A 21,544-nucleotide genomic window follows, 5' to 3' on the forward strand; every position below is an offset into this window, starting at 1 on the left:
AACTGACAGTCCCTCTTGCCCCACCCTGGACAAGGGGTTATAAGATGATTTCCCCCTCAAAAAAAATGCTTTTATGACTGTATAGATGTTTGTGTCTCTTCCCAACAAAAACTCTTTCACTGATTTTTATGAAATTTTATAGTTATGTATCGCAGACATCAGAATAAAACATAGAGTATATATTTTTATTCAGGAATACCGTACAGTTAACTCCGGATCACGTCATAACAGTTGTATTTTATATGAAGCCACGTGACGCAGACTATAGATGTCGCTGCTGATTGCTTACCCATAATATATACATGGTTAATGCTGAAGGTCACGCGGACGTAGTTACGGACAAAAACTAGTAAATTTATTTAAAAAAATACAAAAGACAGATAAAAAAAATATATCAACATCAAAACATTTTAATCATATAGAATTAAGATTTGATGGTTCCAGTAGAGCCATAAAGCAACAACAAGCTACATAACTTAGTAACTGTGTGATTAAAAATTAAAATTTCAGAAATTTTAACTCTAACGTAAATACAATAAAGTTGAATTTAGAATTCATCTATTTCTGCTGTTCTCACGAAATAAATTTAATAGGCATTAATTTGAGCAACTCATTAAGAACTAACAAGACAGAAAGTGAAATTTCATTCTTAAAACGCTACAAACACTGATTGTCAAATAAACGTTTTGAGTCCATAGACATATGTTTTGAAAGTAAATGTGCTGCCTTGATATAGTGACTAGCTGGGTACATATTGGGCAGTTGCTTTTATGTTCAACAATATTGTTTAATATTATTAATCTACTATTTGTATATATTTTTCGCTACTTCCCTCCTTTTAAGTGTATAAACTACAAATTGCTCGTGCCCAGTTTTAACTGAACGGGCGGTAATAATCAAATTATTCATTAACCACTCTAATGTATATATTTTTAAATTAAGTATTTTTTTTTATTTCTTCTCCTTATCCATTTCAATTTTTTCACAATAAAAGCTCCCTTACTACCGATCCTTATATTGATCTGAATCGGGAATTTCGAAACTTTCTGAGCTTATAAAACAAGTATGGTATTATGTACTTGGGAAATAAAAATAAGCAAAACTGAGCCACAAAAATACTCGAACTGTTGTTGCCAACATAAAAATAATAATACATTGATTTTGGCAAACGTTTTTTGTTTTTAATTAGGTCTTCTTGTTATTTTTATTTTATTCCCGTAAATATGTATATGTGTAGATCGTCAAGAGATAAAACATATATCCCCATAAAATATTACTATTGACATGAACACGAGCATCGTATGAAATCTGAATGAGTTTTTATCTTTGTACCTACTTTGTTATACAAAAACAAAAATAAAAATTAAATAATTTTCAGAAAATGCCTTAAAATAGGAACAAGAATGAGAAAAATCTTCTAATATTAAATTTATACAATTTTTAGCAACATTTTTTGGATAAAATTTAAACAGCCAACTAACTTTAATTTCGTGCACAAAAAATATCGTCAAGGAACGGAAGTCGGGCCCTCAGAAATTACATTTTTCAAACACGGTCTAAAGTTCAAACAAATATATACCTTATGTTTACACAATACAGGTGTAAGGATATTCTATACAGAACATTTTGCAATTTTAGACTTCATTGAATTGGAAATAAGGTTCAATATCGAAAAATGTTGCATCTGTTTAAGATGAGCGGAACTTCCGCTAACAGCCCTCAAAATAAACAAAGGTCTGAATCCTTCTTATTCATGGAACTACTTTTTCTTACTTAATCGGAATCTTTGGACGCAGTACATACAGGACAGGAAAGAAGTAAGGAAAAATATCTAATTAATAATAACATATGGACTCATACATTTATTATTATTGTATATTATATTTAATCTTACAATATTTTTAATATTTCCCAGAACTGAATTGTGCGATATTAAGAAGAATAACATGGTAGCATAATAACAATGTGCGGAACACTATCGAATTGAATTAAACATATGTGACACAATGAAAATGAAAAAAGGAAACACCTGTCTCCTGAGTGTTCATTTTTTAATATACATAATACCATTTTCCATTTTTCTGATCTCCTTGTGTCAGCGCTCCGGCAAAGATTTCGATAAAAAAAGGGCTGATACAAGTGATTTAAACATATAATTTATTGTTGTTATAGGTTTTGATTTAAAATGGCCTAAATGTTAAATTTATAATCTTGTTAAAACATATTTTTTTGTATTTTTATTTTGATATAAACTCAAAAATTCCTAACGACATGCTCTGCACCAAAACTCACTTATCTCAAATTCTACAAAAGTTTTATGAAAAATATGTACTCACGAAATACTTAGCTATCGTTAAATTAAATAAACACAAAGACCTCTTTATACTTAAAGGGTTTAACAATCAATCGGGTATATAGAAGTGAAAAAAATATTAGTTCTAAGTGCCAACTAAGCGAGATAAAAAGAGTAAACAAACTTTCTAGTTAAATTGATTCGTAACTACTTTTAATAATACAAAAAAACATCTATGAAATCTAAACAATATAACTTTTACGTTTCTATAACTAAGTAGAAGGTAATCATTTTAAAAGTTATAAATTGTATATACATACTCCCGACTGTCCAGTTACTCTTCAGCAACCGTGATCACACGCAGACGAGATGTGAATCACGTGTTACTGATTACAAAGCGACTTGAAATAAATGTAATGTTTGGTAAAGTATACAATAATATATTATTGGTTGTCAAACGTTTATATATGTGAATAACTTAATTCCAAAGAAATAAAAGCCTTCCAAGTATTACCTTTACTTAGACATTCATTGCCTTCAGGTTTAAATACTTTTAATAGCTTAAGGATTTTAAGTTAAATGTTGGGGAATAGTTTTATATGACTGTCTTTGTTTTGATTGGGTTGTAGTGAGATATAATGAGACCTAAGACTTTCGCGAGTTTTATTCATTTAAATGAAAGTAATAGTATTCGGATATACTACGCGTGCTTTATTTTTGTCAAAAACTACAGACTCCCGACGTTTCGGTTATATGACGTGTCATTCACATCTCGTCTGCCCGTGATCACGGTTGCTGAAAAGTAACCGAAACGTAGGGAGTATGTAGTTTTTTACAAAAAAAAAGCAAGCGTAATATATCCGAATAATACTAGTTTCATTTAAATAAATAAAACTCGCGAAAATCTTAGATCTCATTAACTGTTTAACCAGCCTCAATAAACCGTCAAATGTTATAAATAGATTTTTTATATTAACTACCCTCAGATTAAAAACCACTCGGTATAGTAGCGGGAAAACGAGCTTTTTTTTAAATACATCACCTCTTTGTATTTCCTAAGTCAGAAACAAATTCACTTACATAACTCGGAGAGTTAAAAATCATTATTATCACAGATTAATGTTACAATAATATGTTCTCAAATAAAAATTATAAAGCAATCAAAGAAAAAACTATTAAAATTCATTAAAAGTGATGTCTGCTAGCAAATCTAATAGACATTTATATTACTACTAAAACCATTTAATATACATATGTATATATTTACTTAAATTTAATTAAATAAAAATTTTATCTGAAAAAAAATATTTGAATTCCTTAGAATCAAATTTTTAAAAACTTCCAAACGGAATATCTCTCATTATATTATATTATTAAGGAACAATAGCCTCCACTTGAATAATTAATATCATGAGAATACAAAGGAAAGGAAGTTTAAGGCCATTTATTAAGAAGAGTGTTTTAAAATAACTATAGTTACCTTTCATATTATGAATTGCCGGGCGAGTTATATCATTATTATTTTTTATAGCCAAATATTTGATGTTCTTGTTATGAGCGATAAGGCTAGATTAAATGTACTCAATATATGAAATTTAATATAGGCAAGATTGCTTGATTTTTTCAACAATATTTAACTGATCTTTTTTATATATCAAAGAATAATCTGCTAATTTTTTTTATTATTATTTAAACCTTGACATATCGACTTTACTTTAAAAGTCTTATGGGCACGGTGGTAGACCCTAGCTGTAGTTAGTTACTTCAGCTTGAACATGGCCTGGTTCGACCGGGGAAGTACATGCCTCTCCAAGAAGATCAGCGTAAAGTAGCCTTTAATGGCTGCTTTTTGTCCGATGAGTAAGAGAGTCGGTTGCCCTTTCCCTGTTCCCACCCTTTCCTGTCATTTTCCCACCCCTCCCTTTTCCTCAACAACCAAGGTTGGCAACGCGTCCGAATCATATCTTATGTGGCGAACGACGGCACCTACTGCCCATCAAGTAGGCCGTCTGCTCATTTGCCACCTTTCTCATTAAACACAAACAATACAGTATACTGTGCTGTCGTTCTGGAGACCTTTCTGATTTTATATTAATGTGAAAACGTGGAACAAACCGAAGTAGAAGAAACGAAAGGTTTAGAATAACAACGATTATATATTTTAGAAGAAAAATATACTCAACTACTTTCAGATTCTTAAGCAAGTATTCAAAAACTTATTGCTGTCAAGTTCGTCAAATGATGTATATAAATATGTATAAAGAAAAGGAATATTACAAGTATTTTACACACAATTTTATAATAATTTAATTGTAATTTTAATAATAATGCATAAATATTATACAAACATAACTTTATCCTTCCTAGAGAGCTGTGTACATATTATTATTTACAAAAAATATTCATTAACAGGTTATGTATTATGTATACATGTCTTTAACAAACGGACTAATATAATCACAATTTATATAGTTCAAAGTCTGAAAACATAATGTGTCTGAACGTCTCGTACATAAAAGTTAAAGAAAAAACATCTTAAGTTCATCAAATTGTGCGTATAGTTTTAATTTTTCATTTATTTATCATTAAATTAATGAATGAGAATCAAAGCTTACACAGAATCCACTACGAATGTCTCCTTATAAATTATCTCTTGTAACAAATCATTAAAAGCGTTTTATAACCCAAACATACACAAGCAGATTCCCTATGAATTGTATTAGAACTATTAATGCGACCTTATGTATTTGCAAATAATCATAGTGGTATTATAAAATAAGTGTAAAAGGCATTTGTTTATGAGGTTTTGATAATTTTTTAATGACGTATTCACTGTAAGTCAGTATAAGTTGTGCGTCCGTACGTCCAACACGTGTCGGGATGCGCACGCGGCCTCCACTCTAAACTTCGGACATAGTGCCATGTGTGTGTGTGTTTGTGTGTAACGTCGAGGTTCGTATTATTATACATTTAAGGTACAACAAAACAACCAGAAATTTATAGTTCCATTCCTTTATCTACACATTTTAAAATTTATCCGATTTTTTTTCACGTTAAATTCTGCAGTAATATCTATTTGTCTTAAATACATATTTCTTATAAATGAAGCCGTGTGATTAATTTATGGTAATCTGTGATATAACTAGGTCTAAATTCTTTATGAAAACAAATCTTCTAATCTAAACAACCCATTCAGAGCTTATTAGACCTGTCTTATCGCTATTTTCCCATCCTCCTAATCATACGGGAAGCTTCCTGGATATGGTCGTTTAGGATATAATTATCGATTAATACACTATTATATTTTCAACAGAACACATAACATCAACTGGTGCATTTTACTGCAAAGCCTTCTGATAAAAAAGTAACGACTTCAGAGAAATCTAAGAAATAGAAAAATCTAATATCACATTACGATTGTCTTAGTATTATGAACACAGCACCCAAGAACTTTCAATGTAACTTACACCATTATATACGGACGTGTCTTAAGTGTCACCAAACCAATAAAAGATCAACAATCCATATAGATTACAGTTAGAAAGAAATATACTAAAATTATCCAATATTGAAGGAATCAGTCAGGCTATTGGACTTTTTAGTAAAACATGACTATAGTTTCAAACTATACGTGAACTTACTCGGTCATAAAACTACTTAGGGTTCGTTCAGTTGATCGTAACTGGTGAAGCGGGAAGTCAATACGATATAATTACTGTAGACAGTATCGTTTAAAATCAGCTCAGCTATGATTCAGATTCAGCCTCCGCGTCCGATTTTAAAATAGAACGATTAACCTATTAGGTCATTGACTGCGTCCCTTTTTAGGGCGGTCCTTAAAACAGGTAGTCAAATTACTGACTATTTATTAAGATAAGCGTTTAAACTTAATTTCAAGTACACCGAAAATATATACGTTGTAAATAAGATAAGATAGGTGTCATAATTAAGCTTCTTTCTTTGTCTATTTTAAAGGCAATTCTTATTTCCAAAATGTCATTGTTATATGTCAATGTCATTTTTGTATGACGTTTATGCTAAAAATGTTTACAGAATAATAATGGCTATATAGTGTTAAACAATATTTTTAAAAGTATATATATATGATGTTATAATAAGTTAAAAGGGTGACAAGTCTAGCAGAGTGCGTCATTGTTCGTTCTCTCATACTCCCGCACATGCTTAGACTATTAATTTTCTATTACTTTACATGCGCACTCCTTTATAATACACATAAAAACATTGCAAAATATATCTTAAGATTATTATTATAAAGTCCACTTTTAATCGGTCGCTTACAATATTTTGATTTTTTTTTCAAATGACGCAATAGTTACATGTACAAGTATGTAAGTTTTTAAACGGATTTAAATATAATAACGTTCCTATAATGTTTCTGCTGTAACGGCTATATTTTATTATGATAATAATATTGCTGAAGTCTATGAATCTGTTGGGAACACAAACCAGCGCTTAAAGCGCTTCAAAATAATGTCCTCTTATAAGTTTATTGCTTCATATCACAGTTAAACCCATGGGTTATGGGTATCCATGTCAAATAACTGTGTCCACGAACTTTCCTAATTGAGTATGCAGGAGACTCCCTCGGGACTGCTACGTACGATTCTATGTCCAAGTAAACATCCTCCACTTAACCGACTGTAACAAACGAAGCGTTGTGTTCAATAATAGTTAATAAATATTTATAAAACCTTAAGTAAGAAACCTAGAGACTAAACTCTCTGACTGATCCTGATACTTGATACGTGTTAAATATCCAACGTATACTGTCAAAGTTGTGACCGTATTTATTGAATTTAATTTGAAACAACCTTTTTTTCTATACGTCAACTATTACTATCATATCTAGTTGTATGGAATACATGTTTTATACTCTTTGTCTATATCCCATGTCTTAGTTTAAAAATGTGTTATTTTAAAAAACGAAAAAGTTAAAGGTCGCTTTACTCGAGGTCGGATGTTCTGTGAAGCGATCTAGTTCAAAAAACAATACAATTATCTCATAGCGGCCATTAAATTAAGATTGAATTTGAACCGAAACCATCTCTTATATTTAACTGCTTGCACGAATTTCTTAGGCGTTTCACAGACTACAGTATTTTTAACTTGCACGTTTTTATATATATATGTATGTATGTATATATGTATATATTATTATTTTGTTATATAATATTGGACAGGTTTACTCCGTATTTTAATTGGGTTTGATGTTTATATAAGGTTTTAAATGTAAATATACGAACAATAAATGACTTACAATGCAGCGGGTTAAATTTAATGTCTGACAGCGAATCATTAGATTAAGTCGAGACGCTACTAAGCTTCTAACAGCTCCGAGAATCGAGTTATGATCAAAGACTTACAGTGGAGGAGATATTATTACATGAAGGATGTGTCCCTGGTTCTATAACATAATCAATTATAATATTCAGATTCCAGCCACGATCTAGAAATTAACATTTTTGCTAAATCAATCAATAATCTCATATTTCTTACTACGACTCCTATGAGAAATCCTCAGCATGTCTTTATAGCTATGCAAAAGATTTCGTTAATCATAACTCGCTTCAATATATTTAACTTTTTGTTTAAGTGCTATTTTAATCTGAATCTCAGGAACGCGATGTATATATCAAAATTTCTTTGATAAGTGAAACAAAGACAATAATTAGTATAAAGCCATTGAGTCGTGGGACAGATTGTGACGTATCAATGGTCTTAATAAACAAAAGGTTGAGATTCAGGTGTGTAGGGGACCTGTCTAATATCGTAAATAGCGTGTTGGAGTTGTTCTGTGAATGAGATGGTCCATAATTGACCCTCGGGCGGCAACGAGCAAAACCAGCCAGGCTTTGTTACCGATAGCTCCATTATCCACGCTCGTATTTATTATGTGTTGTGGGAGATGAAAAACTATTTGATATATATATATACATTACATGTCTACAATTCTATTCTATCAGAGCAGATTCATTTCATGGATTATAATTATATTTTCATCTTCATCGAAGTACCTTATCTGGAGAAAATATTGGGATATCTTCATATAATAAAAACTTTTTATATATTGAAAAACAAAGATTTCATAAACGACGAGTGTTTTGTGTTTGTTCTTGGATCATACAAAAACTTGGTCGATAAATCAAACGGCGCTAACAAAGTCGCGGGCGAGAGCTTGTATACATAAATGATAGTGATGAAGTAGCTGCTTTGTCTAACACTTAAACTGAGCTTTGTGATACGTAATTGTTACTTTATTGAATAATATGAACAATAACGTCTGCTTTAATCACTTACAGCCTATTCATACCGCTGCATTAATAGTATTAATATAAATAAATCAACTTTCAAAACTATGAACTATGTATTTCTGCGTTAGATAGGGGCCCCTTAAACCTACACCTGGGTCGCAAGTCGCAGGCACTGTTGAAGCTCCTCTCTCTGCAACGCGATGGACTCGGCACCCGCACGGTGAATCCATGGAATGCTGAGAGGTTTCGTCCCTCTAAATGTTCTTTACACCTATGGTCGTATGTTAAATGTAGTTTTATGGGCCTAAACGTTCAAACTGATGGTGTTTACTGTTTAATTTGACGTTACGAACTTTTATTAAGATCAGTAGTCTCTAGTGATCACAATTTAATGTCGTTTAAACTTCCGCTTCTGAAAGAGATCAATATTAACTGCGAAACAATAGCTTTGATAATAAAGTTATTTAAAAATAAAATTACATATGTGGAGTCCGAACAACAAACAAACGTTAATAAAATTTGATTATCTGTGAACTAATAATTGAAAGCAAATTTCGCCCTTTATTATATTAAGAACAAAATATTATAACTTTAAATTACCATACATACATACATACACATATATATATATAGGAACTTTTAATTATTACCAAAGAGGTTTTATTACAGTAACGTTTGTTACAGTACAGTACACTACCAAATTGAAACAAAATAAATTACTAACTAAAATTATATCTTATCTCATTACTCCAAGTGTTCACCGAAAGCGTTCACAGAAGCGTTTCCCTTACCTTCAAAGCTTCAATAACCTTCGTCGACACTATAGTGTGCGAGTTTCTTAATTAAAAAAACTGCTAACGCTACGTGTATCGACAATGCCAACTTATAATAAGCATTAATGGTTATCAGCCACAGTAAGGTTACATCGTAAATCTGACGTAAACAGTTAAATACTAACAAAAAAACCTCCGCTATGTCAGTGAAATATAACAGTCTGTCTTTGTAAATTTCTCTTTATTCACGTTCCCATTATTGTCATTATATGAACAGTACAGAGGAATAAATAGTTTTTCTTAATAGACAATATATTTTTTTTAATTTCCCGTAACATTAACAACTACTATTGATTGTTATACAACTCTTTAAAAACTCTAAAAGGGTTTAGTGAGCCATTACGTTTTTTTAGAAACTTCTGTATTTTATAGATTTTTTCTTTACCTCAAATTTTTTTCTGAACTCAAATCTTATTACAAAATATTCTCTATCTATGTTAAAATTAATAGTTTATGTTGATCGAATAAAACAAACCATTAAAATAGTCGTCAAGTAATCAGTTGATTATATATGAATTATTATTATTTTTTAAATGAATTATAAAAAAAAATATTAATTAAAATTTTAAAAAAATCTCAAGATACAAGCGTTCTGCGTTGACCTCCCAACGAAATCGGTCAACCACCCAGACGGATAGATACATATTAATGTACAAACGTATATAAAATATAATTTAATCAAAAAAATATCTTATATCCGGTATTTTCAACGCAATTTGGGCGCCACGTAACCTCATTTTTTTCTGTGACCACTTTTAAAAATAGCGGTGCAAATATATCAGAATCTAACCGACATCGTAATTATTAATATTAATAATATAAATATTAGTTAGTTTAGGAATTATTTTATGTAATACTTAATTTATTTTATTTCATTCAATATACAAATTAGTAGACGAACATACAACCTCCATGCCTAAATGATTTCGGCAAATAATCATAACACTCAAGGCCACCGGATAAAGCTGTATCACACAGCGGATATTAAGCTGACAGGAAGTGGGACAATGTGAACCCGCCTTAAGACGTACGTTCCCACGAACTTTCTATACGAGAGCAAGTCTATTAAAACGACTCGGCAACTATATCAAGGTTATTAATTCTTATGATCGGTTGTCTGTTCGTTTGTCACATCCATAGCGTGAATAATAATCGTTAGACAGACTGGACAGTAAACAGTCCTTAATCATGTTAAGGATAATCTTGATAATACTGTCAATGAGAAAGTTTCTAAGAACGTCTGGATGTAAGGTTACTTTCCATGCAAGAACTTCAAAACCCTTTTAGATTAATGTTTTCAATAATGTAGTTGACATCAGGATAAGATGTAGACTATATTTTGTCCCCAAATTCCGTGTAGTTACCACAGGATCTCGGGGTAATATATTGCGTAAGTCAACTATTACACACTAGATGTCGCTGTCGTTAGGCCACGATACACATGTTTAACACAATCCATTTGTTTCCGATATCTTGTAAGGATTCCACGCGGAATATGCCACAGGAAAAGAACTTGTATTGAACTATATCGTATAATTTATTACAACTAAATATTCTATGCATTAAAAAGTGATTTTTTTATTCAATATTCGAGTAGCGGAATTTCTTATTATAAGTATTATATGAAACAACGTTAGTTTTGAGTTCACAAAATGCCTCAAAACTGTCTGAGGGATATAAAACATGACAGGAACTTGTGGTTTTGCGGCTTGAGTACCGACGAATTGAAAACAGACATTCATTTTGTATAAGGATTCTTTAAAATGATTCGGATCGATTTCTATTGAAGAAACTTTTATGTGTCTATGATATTACTAATGATTCCTTAGTTATTATAAAACATTAATTTAATTTAAGAAAATTCATAGCTAGTACATTTATTTTTCAGTATATGTTGTATTGTCTTGTAAACTTGACATATACCTACATTTAATACTAAAATGAACTATGTTCCAGGTGCGGTCTTAACAACCCGTCACGTAGAAAATGCAAACTAAGAACATAAACCTCATACAAGATCAAAGGAATAAGGATCCATGTGACCTTCAAGTAAGGATTTATCTCGTTTAAATAAATTATTATGTTTATAGTAGTATATTTATATATAATATATGTAAGTTAATTAAGATCATGAGCTTTATATAAAAATAAATTCCCTCCAAATATTGTTTCTATTGTAAATTATTGTGCTACTGTGGAAAATAATATTTGATAAAATGGGTGAACTTATTTTTAAAGAAAACTTTGGTTTTAACGCCATCTATGAAAAGTAATGTGAAGATTAATAAATTTTCATCCCTTCATATAATTAAAGCTCTGGGCTCACCTTAGTTTTGCTTTTTTACAACAGATGGCGCTTTTATGAAAATCATAACTAGTTATTTGTCGTCCATAAGTATTTTAGTTTGTGTTTATATTGTATATCTAAACTCTTTAGTTAAAGAACTAAACGACGATTAAATGAAACTAATATACTTGGGATATACTATGCGAATTTTATTACTTTAAAACTACATTATCCCGACGTTTCGGTTTGCTGAAAAGTAATAATGGAAAAGGATAATGTAGTTTTAAAATAATAAAATCCGCGTAGTATATCCGAAATATATTAGTTTCATTTAAATGAATAAAACTCGCGAAAGTCTTAGATCTGAATAAATAACGATTACTTTATATAATCTATATAATTAATTGTTAAGTAAGTTATGGTTTTCTTTTAGTTATAAATTATATGATAATTAATAACACCTTCACTGTACCCATACTGTACCATACATTATATCATCACTATCGCCATTGTTACATTTCAATGTAAGATTATTATTATTATTTTCTAAAATCGATTTATTTTAAAACGATTTGTATAAAGTGATACTTCAATTTTAAAACAACTGATCAGTATCCTTGTTAGTTCGAAGGGTGTATTTAAAATCATCTGTAACCATTTGAATCGCTCTCATAAATATATTATCAAGTCGTTGTTTATGCTTTTCACAGAAAATAGGCCGTCAGGATGGTGCTGTGGATGTGTCAGTGAACCAGATCATCTTGAACCAAGTCACGGGCGCCGCGTACAGTTCTCCGTACGGTCAGTATGAAAATAATGAATAAAATTCAAATCAGCCTCGTCCGGGCAGTTGTCAGTTGTCACGTGTCCTTCTTTGAACCGCCTCCACTAGAAGATATCATCTGTTTCGTTTCCTAACATATTTATTTTAATTTGTTCAAAATGAATATCATTTATTTTTATTTTTTACATAAATTAAAAAAAGGCATTCCTTTCGACGGGAAGAAATAATTACACTTACGCTTTCTTTATCCACAAACACGAGTCCGTTGTATAACAAGTCATAACACAGTAAACAATAGTAACGCAATTTATTGTCCAAATCATAACTTCTGTAATTTAAATAAACTTAAGAGCGAGCGAGACGGGTATATTACTAGCAACGGTTTCCAACAAACACACCTCGAGATCCTTGCTTGTTGAAAAATCTACATAATCATAAATAAGGTCATTATTTAACTTAAACCTAATTAATACAAGTTATATAACAATTATTATAAACATTTGGTCAACAATTCGTATTAAGTTTAATCTAAAAATGTAATCCTATATAATGTCGAGCGACACTGAACGACACAGTGTTCGGCTGCGTGGTGAGATCGAGTCGCGTTAGTCAGACACTTGCAAAGCGTGAGCCGAAATCTAAACAGATTTCAATCTCTCCTTCAATGAACACCGACGTTAACAATGGAATATTCTTGAACTAAAATCACTATACCTTAATTATATTGTTAACATTATTATGAATAACTTTCAATTGTAACAAGTGACTGAGTTATATTCTTCATTTTGTGCATTTTCAATGTGTGTTAGTGAGACTGTAAAATCCAGTGACATGTTAATTTTTTTGAAATAATTCTCGTTATTCTATCCAACGAACATTATGGACAAAGGTAAGATTAAAAACTAAGAACTTAAGTCTCAAACCATTTTATAAAAATATACTAGCAAAGATGTCATTTCGTATGCGATGTTTTGCATAGATGGCGCTAATATCAAATTTGAAATTAAATCTGGAAAAGTATTAATTTACATTCATTTTTTTTTTAAGCATAATCGTATGATTATTATATTTTAATTAACAATAACCGTGTAATGATCGAAAATAAGAAGAAGAAGGAAGAAATACATAGATAAAATCTAGTATCATCTCTATATGTAAATATATATTGAACAAACTATTTATTGCTTTTAATATACGAAATATATAATATAACTAGACAAAAGTGTGTTCGCGTGTCTGTGAGAACGTTGCATGCGAGCCTTGAAATATAATTCATTGTTATTAGGGTCGCCTCTTATTTCTTTATTATTTTTTCCTTCAAAAAAATATTCAAACAAACATTTGTGGTACTTTCCTCAATATTAACCTGTTTTATATTTAGTAATTGGATTTGATCTAGAAAAACTAAACGTATGTTATTTAATTTTATAAATGGAAAGTTAAAGTCAAATTTTAAAATTATTAAAAAAATAGATAAAGCATAATGCATATTATGATTATCTATTAAGGCAATCTTAATTATAGTTTCATCTTAGTTACTGTAGTTTCAACTTTCTTTCAAGAGATGGCGCTGAAAATATAATTCCATATTTAAATGTTTTACCAGTCACCGGCAACTACTTCTTTAGCCGCCACTGAATTTAGCTATAAGGATTATTCTGTCTATTAATTATTAATGTATCTATTAATCATTTTATAAATTTGATCTGCAGTTCTTACACTTCGTGAACCCTAATTAATAATAACAATTACCTTTAAAAGTAACGTTTGTAATAAATAGTTAAAGCGCCCTCTAGCGTATGAGATGATTTGAGTTTTGCGTTAGAATTGTATAATGATAAAATTTGTGAAATCTTCAAAAAATATATCTCAAAGAAAAGGTGGCCTTCGAAGATAGTAAAACTTATTCTTTAAATAAAAAATACATTTTGTTGTATGAAAACGCGAGTAAATAATTTATGAGATTTTATCTATGAATATTACGAAACGGAAAGCCGACGTTTTTGTTATTAAACAAAATAAGGTAAAGTCATAAACTGTCAGTTAGAAATATGTTTTAGAAGCCGAAGGTAACTTTCGCGTTGAGTCGTGTCGCAATCCGTGGGCGATTATAATTGAAGCTAATTCCGAGAACACGCCAAATGTGTTCCTTTACCAAATACAGCCTTCTTTCATAGCGACGCGTAGATCAAATCTATTTTATATTAAAAAATATGTTAATATGTTATTTATTACTTAGATTTCGTTTTCATTAACGGCGACCTTGACTTAATATGAATAATTTTTATATATATATAAAGATAGTGTAGGAATGGTTTATTTCTGGACCTCGTGTTTTATGACCTTAGTAGGGTCTTATATGGTTTGAATGAAACTACGAATTTCGGATGAAATACTCGATTTATTACATAATTTAAATTATTTTACTTGTTATCCGACGTTTCGGTTACTTCACACCAGCCGTTATCACTGACAGACGATATGAAAGTGTCTGTCTGTTAGTCAACGAAAATCTAAGATATGCGTATCTCTTGAACTTTGAGTTATTAATAGAAATCATGAAAGCTTACAACAACAGTATTGTGTGGACTGTGAGACGTTTCTATCTTGCTTATTTAATAATTACATCTCAGACGAACTACATTTCTTTCTTGTCTACATTTATAATTTATAATTGTCGTCTAAAATATACATATTTTTTGCACAACATTGAACAATATCACACAATTAATGTTCAGTCAAAATATTCTGTTATTTATTTTTTCTCTATCGATATATTTTTCTGTTAAAGACATTCTTATGTACGGACGGTTTAATCTTCATTAAGTTTGCTTAACTTATAAATCTACTGCTACAACTTAACTGAATTCTTATTTTAATAAAATTCATTGACTAATTTTTATACTCTTAAGAAACAAATCAGAAATCAATAAAAAAAGATCTCAGGTATTGTTTTAACGAAATTTACTTTTTACTTTACTTTAAAAAATATTTTTTACTATTTGTTAATTTAGTACAAATATTGAAATTTAAAGTAAAATATATTTAACTTTATAATTTAAGAACAGTTCTATCTTTGTCTGACGTTTAAATTATTATTTGAATAAGATACAATGGTTATAACATCAGAATGCTATACAACCACGGTTAATTTGAACCAACAAATAACAAGCAGTAAAGTAATATATTAATTTTATATACAATAAACATCTAAAGTAACCGCTATCAGGATATACAAAACGCTAATCGAACTAGTTGTCTGTCCACCCACGACTGACATATTTGGACAAGCTCATTGCAGTAATAAAAAATTAACAAGACTAATATTACATTTGATTTATAACCAGGCAATTTATTTTATTTAACAATAATTGTAGGATCACATCGCTCACCTCATTTGTATACCTGGAGATAACATCTCAATTATATCGACGAAGCATTGTCAGAGAAAAATGATTACTTCTTCTTTAGATTATTAAACCGTACCAACAGTATTCATGTCATTCCCTTAGTCGAATATTTTTTTAGATTTTCGTATTTTAGTCAACAAAATTACTATCCGTATAAGATCAATTCATTATCAAAAATCTCTTTTACTGGGACACGTAGCTTTATCAATATTAAATTGTAAGTCAATGCAGTCTGGATATCTAAGGGTCTTAATTTTTATTGAACATAATATTTGTACACAATGCAAGGTATTTAAGCCCTTGGGCTACATATCGTGGACCTAAACACAGATAAGGTTGAATGTAATGAGTAAGTACAAGTACTGTATTTTTCGTTAAACCCCCTTATTTATTAATAATATTAAAAATAATTATTTATATTAAAAATCTTTTTACTAGTAATTTGTTTATTTAAGATTTTAATGACTTATATAATATAATAGGGTCGACCTGCTTTCCACTTAGGAGGGAAAATATAAACTGATTGATAAACCTATTCAGAGGTATTTAAAGAAAAACATAATAAGATAGATAAAATATGAATGATGTCTCACCAGCGTGAAACTGACGCAGTGGTTTAAGAATATTCGTATTTTCTGTTTTGCCAAGTGATGTATTAAAACAAAGGTAATGATATTTACTATGTCTATTAAAGATATAGTTTGATTGTTTGTTGTACGGAACCCGGACGTTGTTAGTTCATATTGACGAGGTCCTCGGGGTCGACACTGACCTCGATTGTCCCAACTCCCCAGACATTTATACTTAACAGTATACTTAAGACGTCGTTACATTAAGTTCATGTTAGAGGTCCTCGTGTGCATACAGCTTAAGATGAAGTTATTGGCGGAGAGGTCAATTCGTTGTATATAATTTATGTACTTTTTCTGTATACAGGCATGGAAGGTATGTCTATGTTCGTCTAAAATACATATCGTGTACTTATTATCGTAGGTTTTTCGCAGGTTAAATTTATAACGTATAATTGTACCCTTTCTTTCACAGTTGTTTTTTTTAATACAATATTTCAAATAGTATAAATATCTACTAGTCTCAAACGTACTGCGTTTTTTTTTTATTAATATAAAAATAGGGGAATACTGTGATTCTGAACAGATCTCACTCAACGTATCGACCTTAACGATACAATAATGTTACACGGACGCCACATCCGCTTGTTGCGACTCCAAGCCATATTTAATTTTGACATTTTCTCTCATGATACTGACCTTCCAATACGATTATCACACACTCTACACGTTCATTATCAGCACCATAAAAAAACCTTATTGTACAAACACATCAATTAATATAGAAAAGTTTTAAACCTTAAGGCCATGGTTACATCTTAACGAATTCCGAAACATAATTTGCTATAATTGTAATAGATTTGAGAATTTCTTCATTTGTTACTTCATCGGTTTGTCGAATGGGTTTCGTTTTTAAATTGCAACGTTGGAAGACTGTTGGTGCACCTGCCATGGGGTCTGAAATACCATCGAGGAGGGAGCATACACCTGCTCAGGGTTAGATGTGGCCATAGAAAGACAGATTATTAGCCAAGTTTTGTATTAAAAATAGTGTAATTTATTCGCAGTAAAATTATTACTATATTAGCAGCGAAAATATTTTTTGTTATTTTTTTCTTGTTTTACGGCTTTTCAACGTGATAAAATCACTGTATTTTTAATAAAATAAACCATATGAGGAGATATTTATATATTATTTGTCAGTCACTGTAGGATGCACCAAAATACTTCAGCTTAGTGGCCATACCTCTATAAATATAATGGCGACGGAAACTGTTTTAAAGACATATTTGTGAGTGAAATTTAAGTTACGGTTGATTTGTTTCGCAAAAAATTATGAGACAAAAAAAACTGACTAACCTAATAAAATCTAAATTTATACTTCGGTAGGTGAAACAATACAAAAATATAAATATGATTTTCATTGATCTACTGAGTTAAACTTCATTAATATTAAAAACGTAACAATATTTAAATTGTTGTTGGTGATTTCATAACAAGAGCCAAGTGGCCAGATAAACCGGCGATTAAAATTACGTCTTTGGTGTTGGTTAAGTGATTACGTGCCATTAAAACAGTACCAGGAGTTACAACCTGTTGGGAATCAAGTTATTAAAGCCTTCGATTTATCCGCGGTCGTCAAATTAATGTATATAACTCCGGATTATCGCACTACCTCCAATTTCTCAATAATTCTCTAGGTTATTTATTTGTTACTTTCATTGTGATAGTATTGTGAAACGAAGGTATCCCTAAATATTATTTTCCTTGCTTGCGGACCTCGACTCTGTCCTTGAAATCCCTTCCCGGATCAAATTTTATAAGAACGTTAACGCCCCCAAATAATGCTGCCAAAACTATTTCTCTTAATATAAACTCTTTTGTAAACTTATAAATATTTTCTATTTCATATTTTTTCTTTAATAACTACGTAACCTTTATATTATTCTCGTCTATTTCAATTCAAACAATCACATAATTCTATTTTTACCATTTTTTTTTTTTGATTTTCACATCAATATAGCCAGTGGTCATTAACATCATTACATATAACACAATCAATTATTTTACATAATCGCAATCAAATCGAAAATCTGATTTCTACAACTAATATTAACCGAAGATAAAGTTGCAACTTCAAATCATTAAATTAAGCGAACCGAAGCTTTCAAGGGATTATTTCTTAATGTGCAAGCGATGTATGTCATTAAGGGTTCAAATCGCACGTATGTATAACCTTAGGGTTACTTCACACTACAGTTACGCCACGTCATGCTCTACCACGCGTGGCGCTCTTCTTCAGTGCGACGTGCACTCTTTATAAACGTCTTAGGACTTCAAAAAATTTACATCGCAGAATAATTTTAACATCATAGTTGTTAAAAATTATTTATACTTTATTATAATTAAATATCATACATTTTTTTCGTGTAATTTAGTGGTTCTTTGGGAATATTAGTACTGAAGCGAGTGGGGTCTCGAGAACATAAAATTAACACGACAGATATTAATTGACGTCTTAATAGATTCACAACAGATCACACATCAGTATGTGTTAGATTAAATTCAAGTAAAAATATATATATTTATAAATAAACCGTATTATATTTACATTCTCATACAGTTTTCGCGAAAACCTGTTTATTATAAATCCTTCTTGTATTATATAAGGAACTAATTTGTGTGGATGCGTGAAGGTCTGTTACTCTTTCACACAAAAACTACTTAACAGATTTTAAAGAATCTTTACACTAATGTTTGCAGACATCAGAATAAGGCATAAGTCATAACTTATGCTGGATTTCCAAGTAACTATCTCGGGATGACTTCGCACACAATACAATTGTTTATGACGTCACGTGACACGCGCTATAGATGGCGCTGATAGTAGGATAACACATTCATTTTATAAACACACTTTATTATTTTCAGTCTGGATCAGTTCCAAAATCCACCCAGACGAAGTCGCAGGCCAAAACATGTAATACATTTTCATCAGCTAGCTTTAGTTTAAAGGAAATAGTTGAAATAAAATAAAACAACTGATTATAAGTAAAATATAAAGAAATGTCCTCAAAATAAAATAACAACAGTCACTCTATAGAGCGGCGGTTACCAAGAAAGAGTTATGTTAGTTGTTACAAGAGGTTCTTATATATACGATTACGTTAGTTGTAACTTTTTATAATACCCGCATGAAGTAAACCTTCATCTGCTATTAGTTGTAGAATTCAATTCAATTCAATTACTTAACGCATAAAATGTAATGTACAAATAGAATATTTCTTGTAGGAATTAAATTTCTGAGAGAATTTTCTAATATCATAAGGTATTATTCAGAATGAAAATCTCACAGCAACAGGTACAAGGGAATTCAAGCACAACCACTTAAAGGAGCCAGAAGCCGTGAAGTCGGTATAGCACAGGGCTAGAATATTTAGATCCGGCGCACTAATGCTAAACAAAAAACACAGATAATAAAGAGCTTTATCAAATATACCACGACTCAACATCACAGACAATTACAACAACCGGAAAGACGTAATTAACTTTAATTGCAACTTATATGAGGAAAGTTCGATCATTACTCAATAATACCGTACGTTAATTATGAATTCGTCAATATTATACGTCTTAATTAATATTAACAACGGGGTCCATAGCGCAAAAACCAACCGGACGTCTTTAATGTGGTCGCTCTGTGTTTTTTGTAACTCTGTCGTTACATTGTACCAAAATGAATCTGTACATTACCGCAGTTACAGCGCGAGACGCTACCAGTGCTATACTCGCTCGCCTGTGGTGCCAACAACACTAGTGCTATATCGTGACAGACACCAGTCATTAATAACATTATTTGATTTAAATAATCATATACTTTATATTAAACAGTGCTGTGAAAGTGATTTCAAAATTAATAAATAATAAATAAATCGTTTTTTATATAAAAAAGCATATTTAAATGTGTGAGGTTTCATCAAATATTTACAGGAGATTTGATTCCAAGAAGAGAATTGATAAAAGAGAGATTCTGATACATATGTTTGTGGTCTTAAATTTATGTTTGTACGTAAATATTGAATTTCCGTTTCGATGTGGCTTTTATTTTTATATGATATGAGAATTAACAGAATACATAGCAAGGCGCCTTATCTAATTTGTTATATGTGAAAATTTTACATGACATCTTTATTTTCAAGAAGGTTAGAGATCTTCATATATTACTTGGCATCATTTAACTTACGTTTTTTTACGTCAAACGGTTATTTCCAATGTTCCTGGTCAATTATTTATTTAGAGGCTGTAACTATAACGATGGTGCTCGCGTGCTGAATAACAATCAAATTAAGAGCTTTAACCAACGGACGAAAGATTCTTTGTTAGAATTATAATACTTATATATATATACAGATAATTTCTTAATATAAACCTTAAATAAGATATTTTTATTATACGTTAAATAATTGTTTTTATAATATTATCCGGACATATTAAATTTGGAAGGCATTGACCCCAAAATTGGTAGTAAGAAACGGATCTTCAGGCGACTGACCAAAGACAACGATGTGCTGAATAGATAAACGCCTAATTATAAGTAAAACAATGGCGTTTACCGTAACGCCCGAAATATATTGTGTTATAGTATTGCTCATGCGAATTGTTAACAGCGCTAAGGGTCTGGGAAGCTGGGAATAGAGTGACACAATACGTAACAAGCTAATTATAGTTCTGTTCTCAGACCTATTTTATGATATCGACAGACAAATATTATATACTACATATGTAACATATATTGCATAATACTCGTAAATAAGTTAACCTTTTATTCTATTAATATTTTTGTATTAAAAATAAAACTTATATATTATTCAAAGTTCTAGTTATAATTGAAACCAATAAAAGTTAGTTCGTATAAGATCATAAATATGTTACTGTTCCATTTAATATAATTCGTTGCCCCGGGTATGTATGAACTTAGAATATTTATCTAACAATAGGTAGAGATACGCACAGACAGACATTCAAACACACTCTATCAAACCTATATATATATATATATATATATATATATATATATATTAGTCACGGGTCGACTT

General features: G+C 30.4%; 1 protein-coding gene across 1 annotated transcript in view; it reads left to right on the top strand.

Annotated features, from left to right (window-relative positions):
* Nucleotides 1-5,147: 5,147 nt before the first annotated feature.
* Nucleotides 5,148-21,544, top strand: part of LOC116770628 (uncharacterized) — a 35,396-nt gene continuing 18,999 nt past the window's right edge. Inside the window, exons 1-3 of the mRNA XM_032662174.2 lie at nucleotides 5,148-5,245; nucleotides 11,355-11,447; nucleotides 12,396-12,486. Of these exons, the coding sequence (XP_032518065.2) occupies nucleotides 11,385-11,447; nucleotides 12,396-12,486 (154 nt within the window). The 5' untranslated portion in view covers nucleotides 5,148-5,245; nucleotides 11,355-11,384. The remainder of the gene's footprint in view (nucleotides 5,246-11,354; nucleotides 11,448-12,395; nucleotides 12,487-21,544) is intronic.

Source organism: Danaus plexippus, chromosome 7 (assembly GCF_018135715.1).
Source record: "Danaus plexippus chromosome 7, MEX_DaPlex, whole genome shotgun sequence".
NCBI classification, from domain to species: domain Eukaryota; kingdom Metazoa; phylum Arthropoda; class Insecta; order Lepidoptera; family Nymphalidae; genus Danaus; species Danaus plexippus.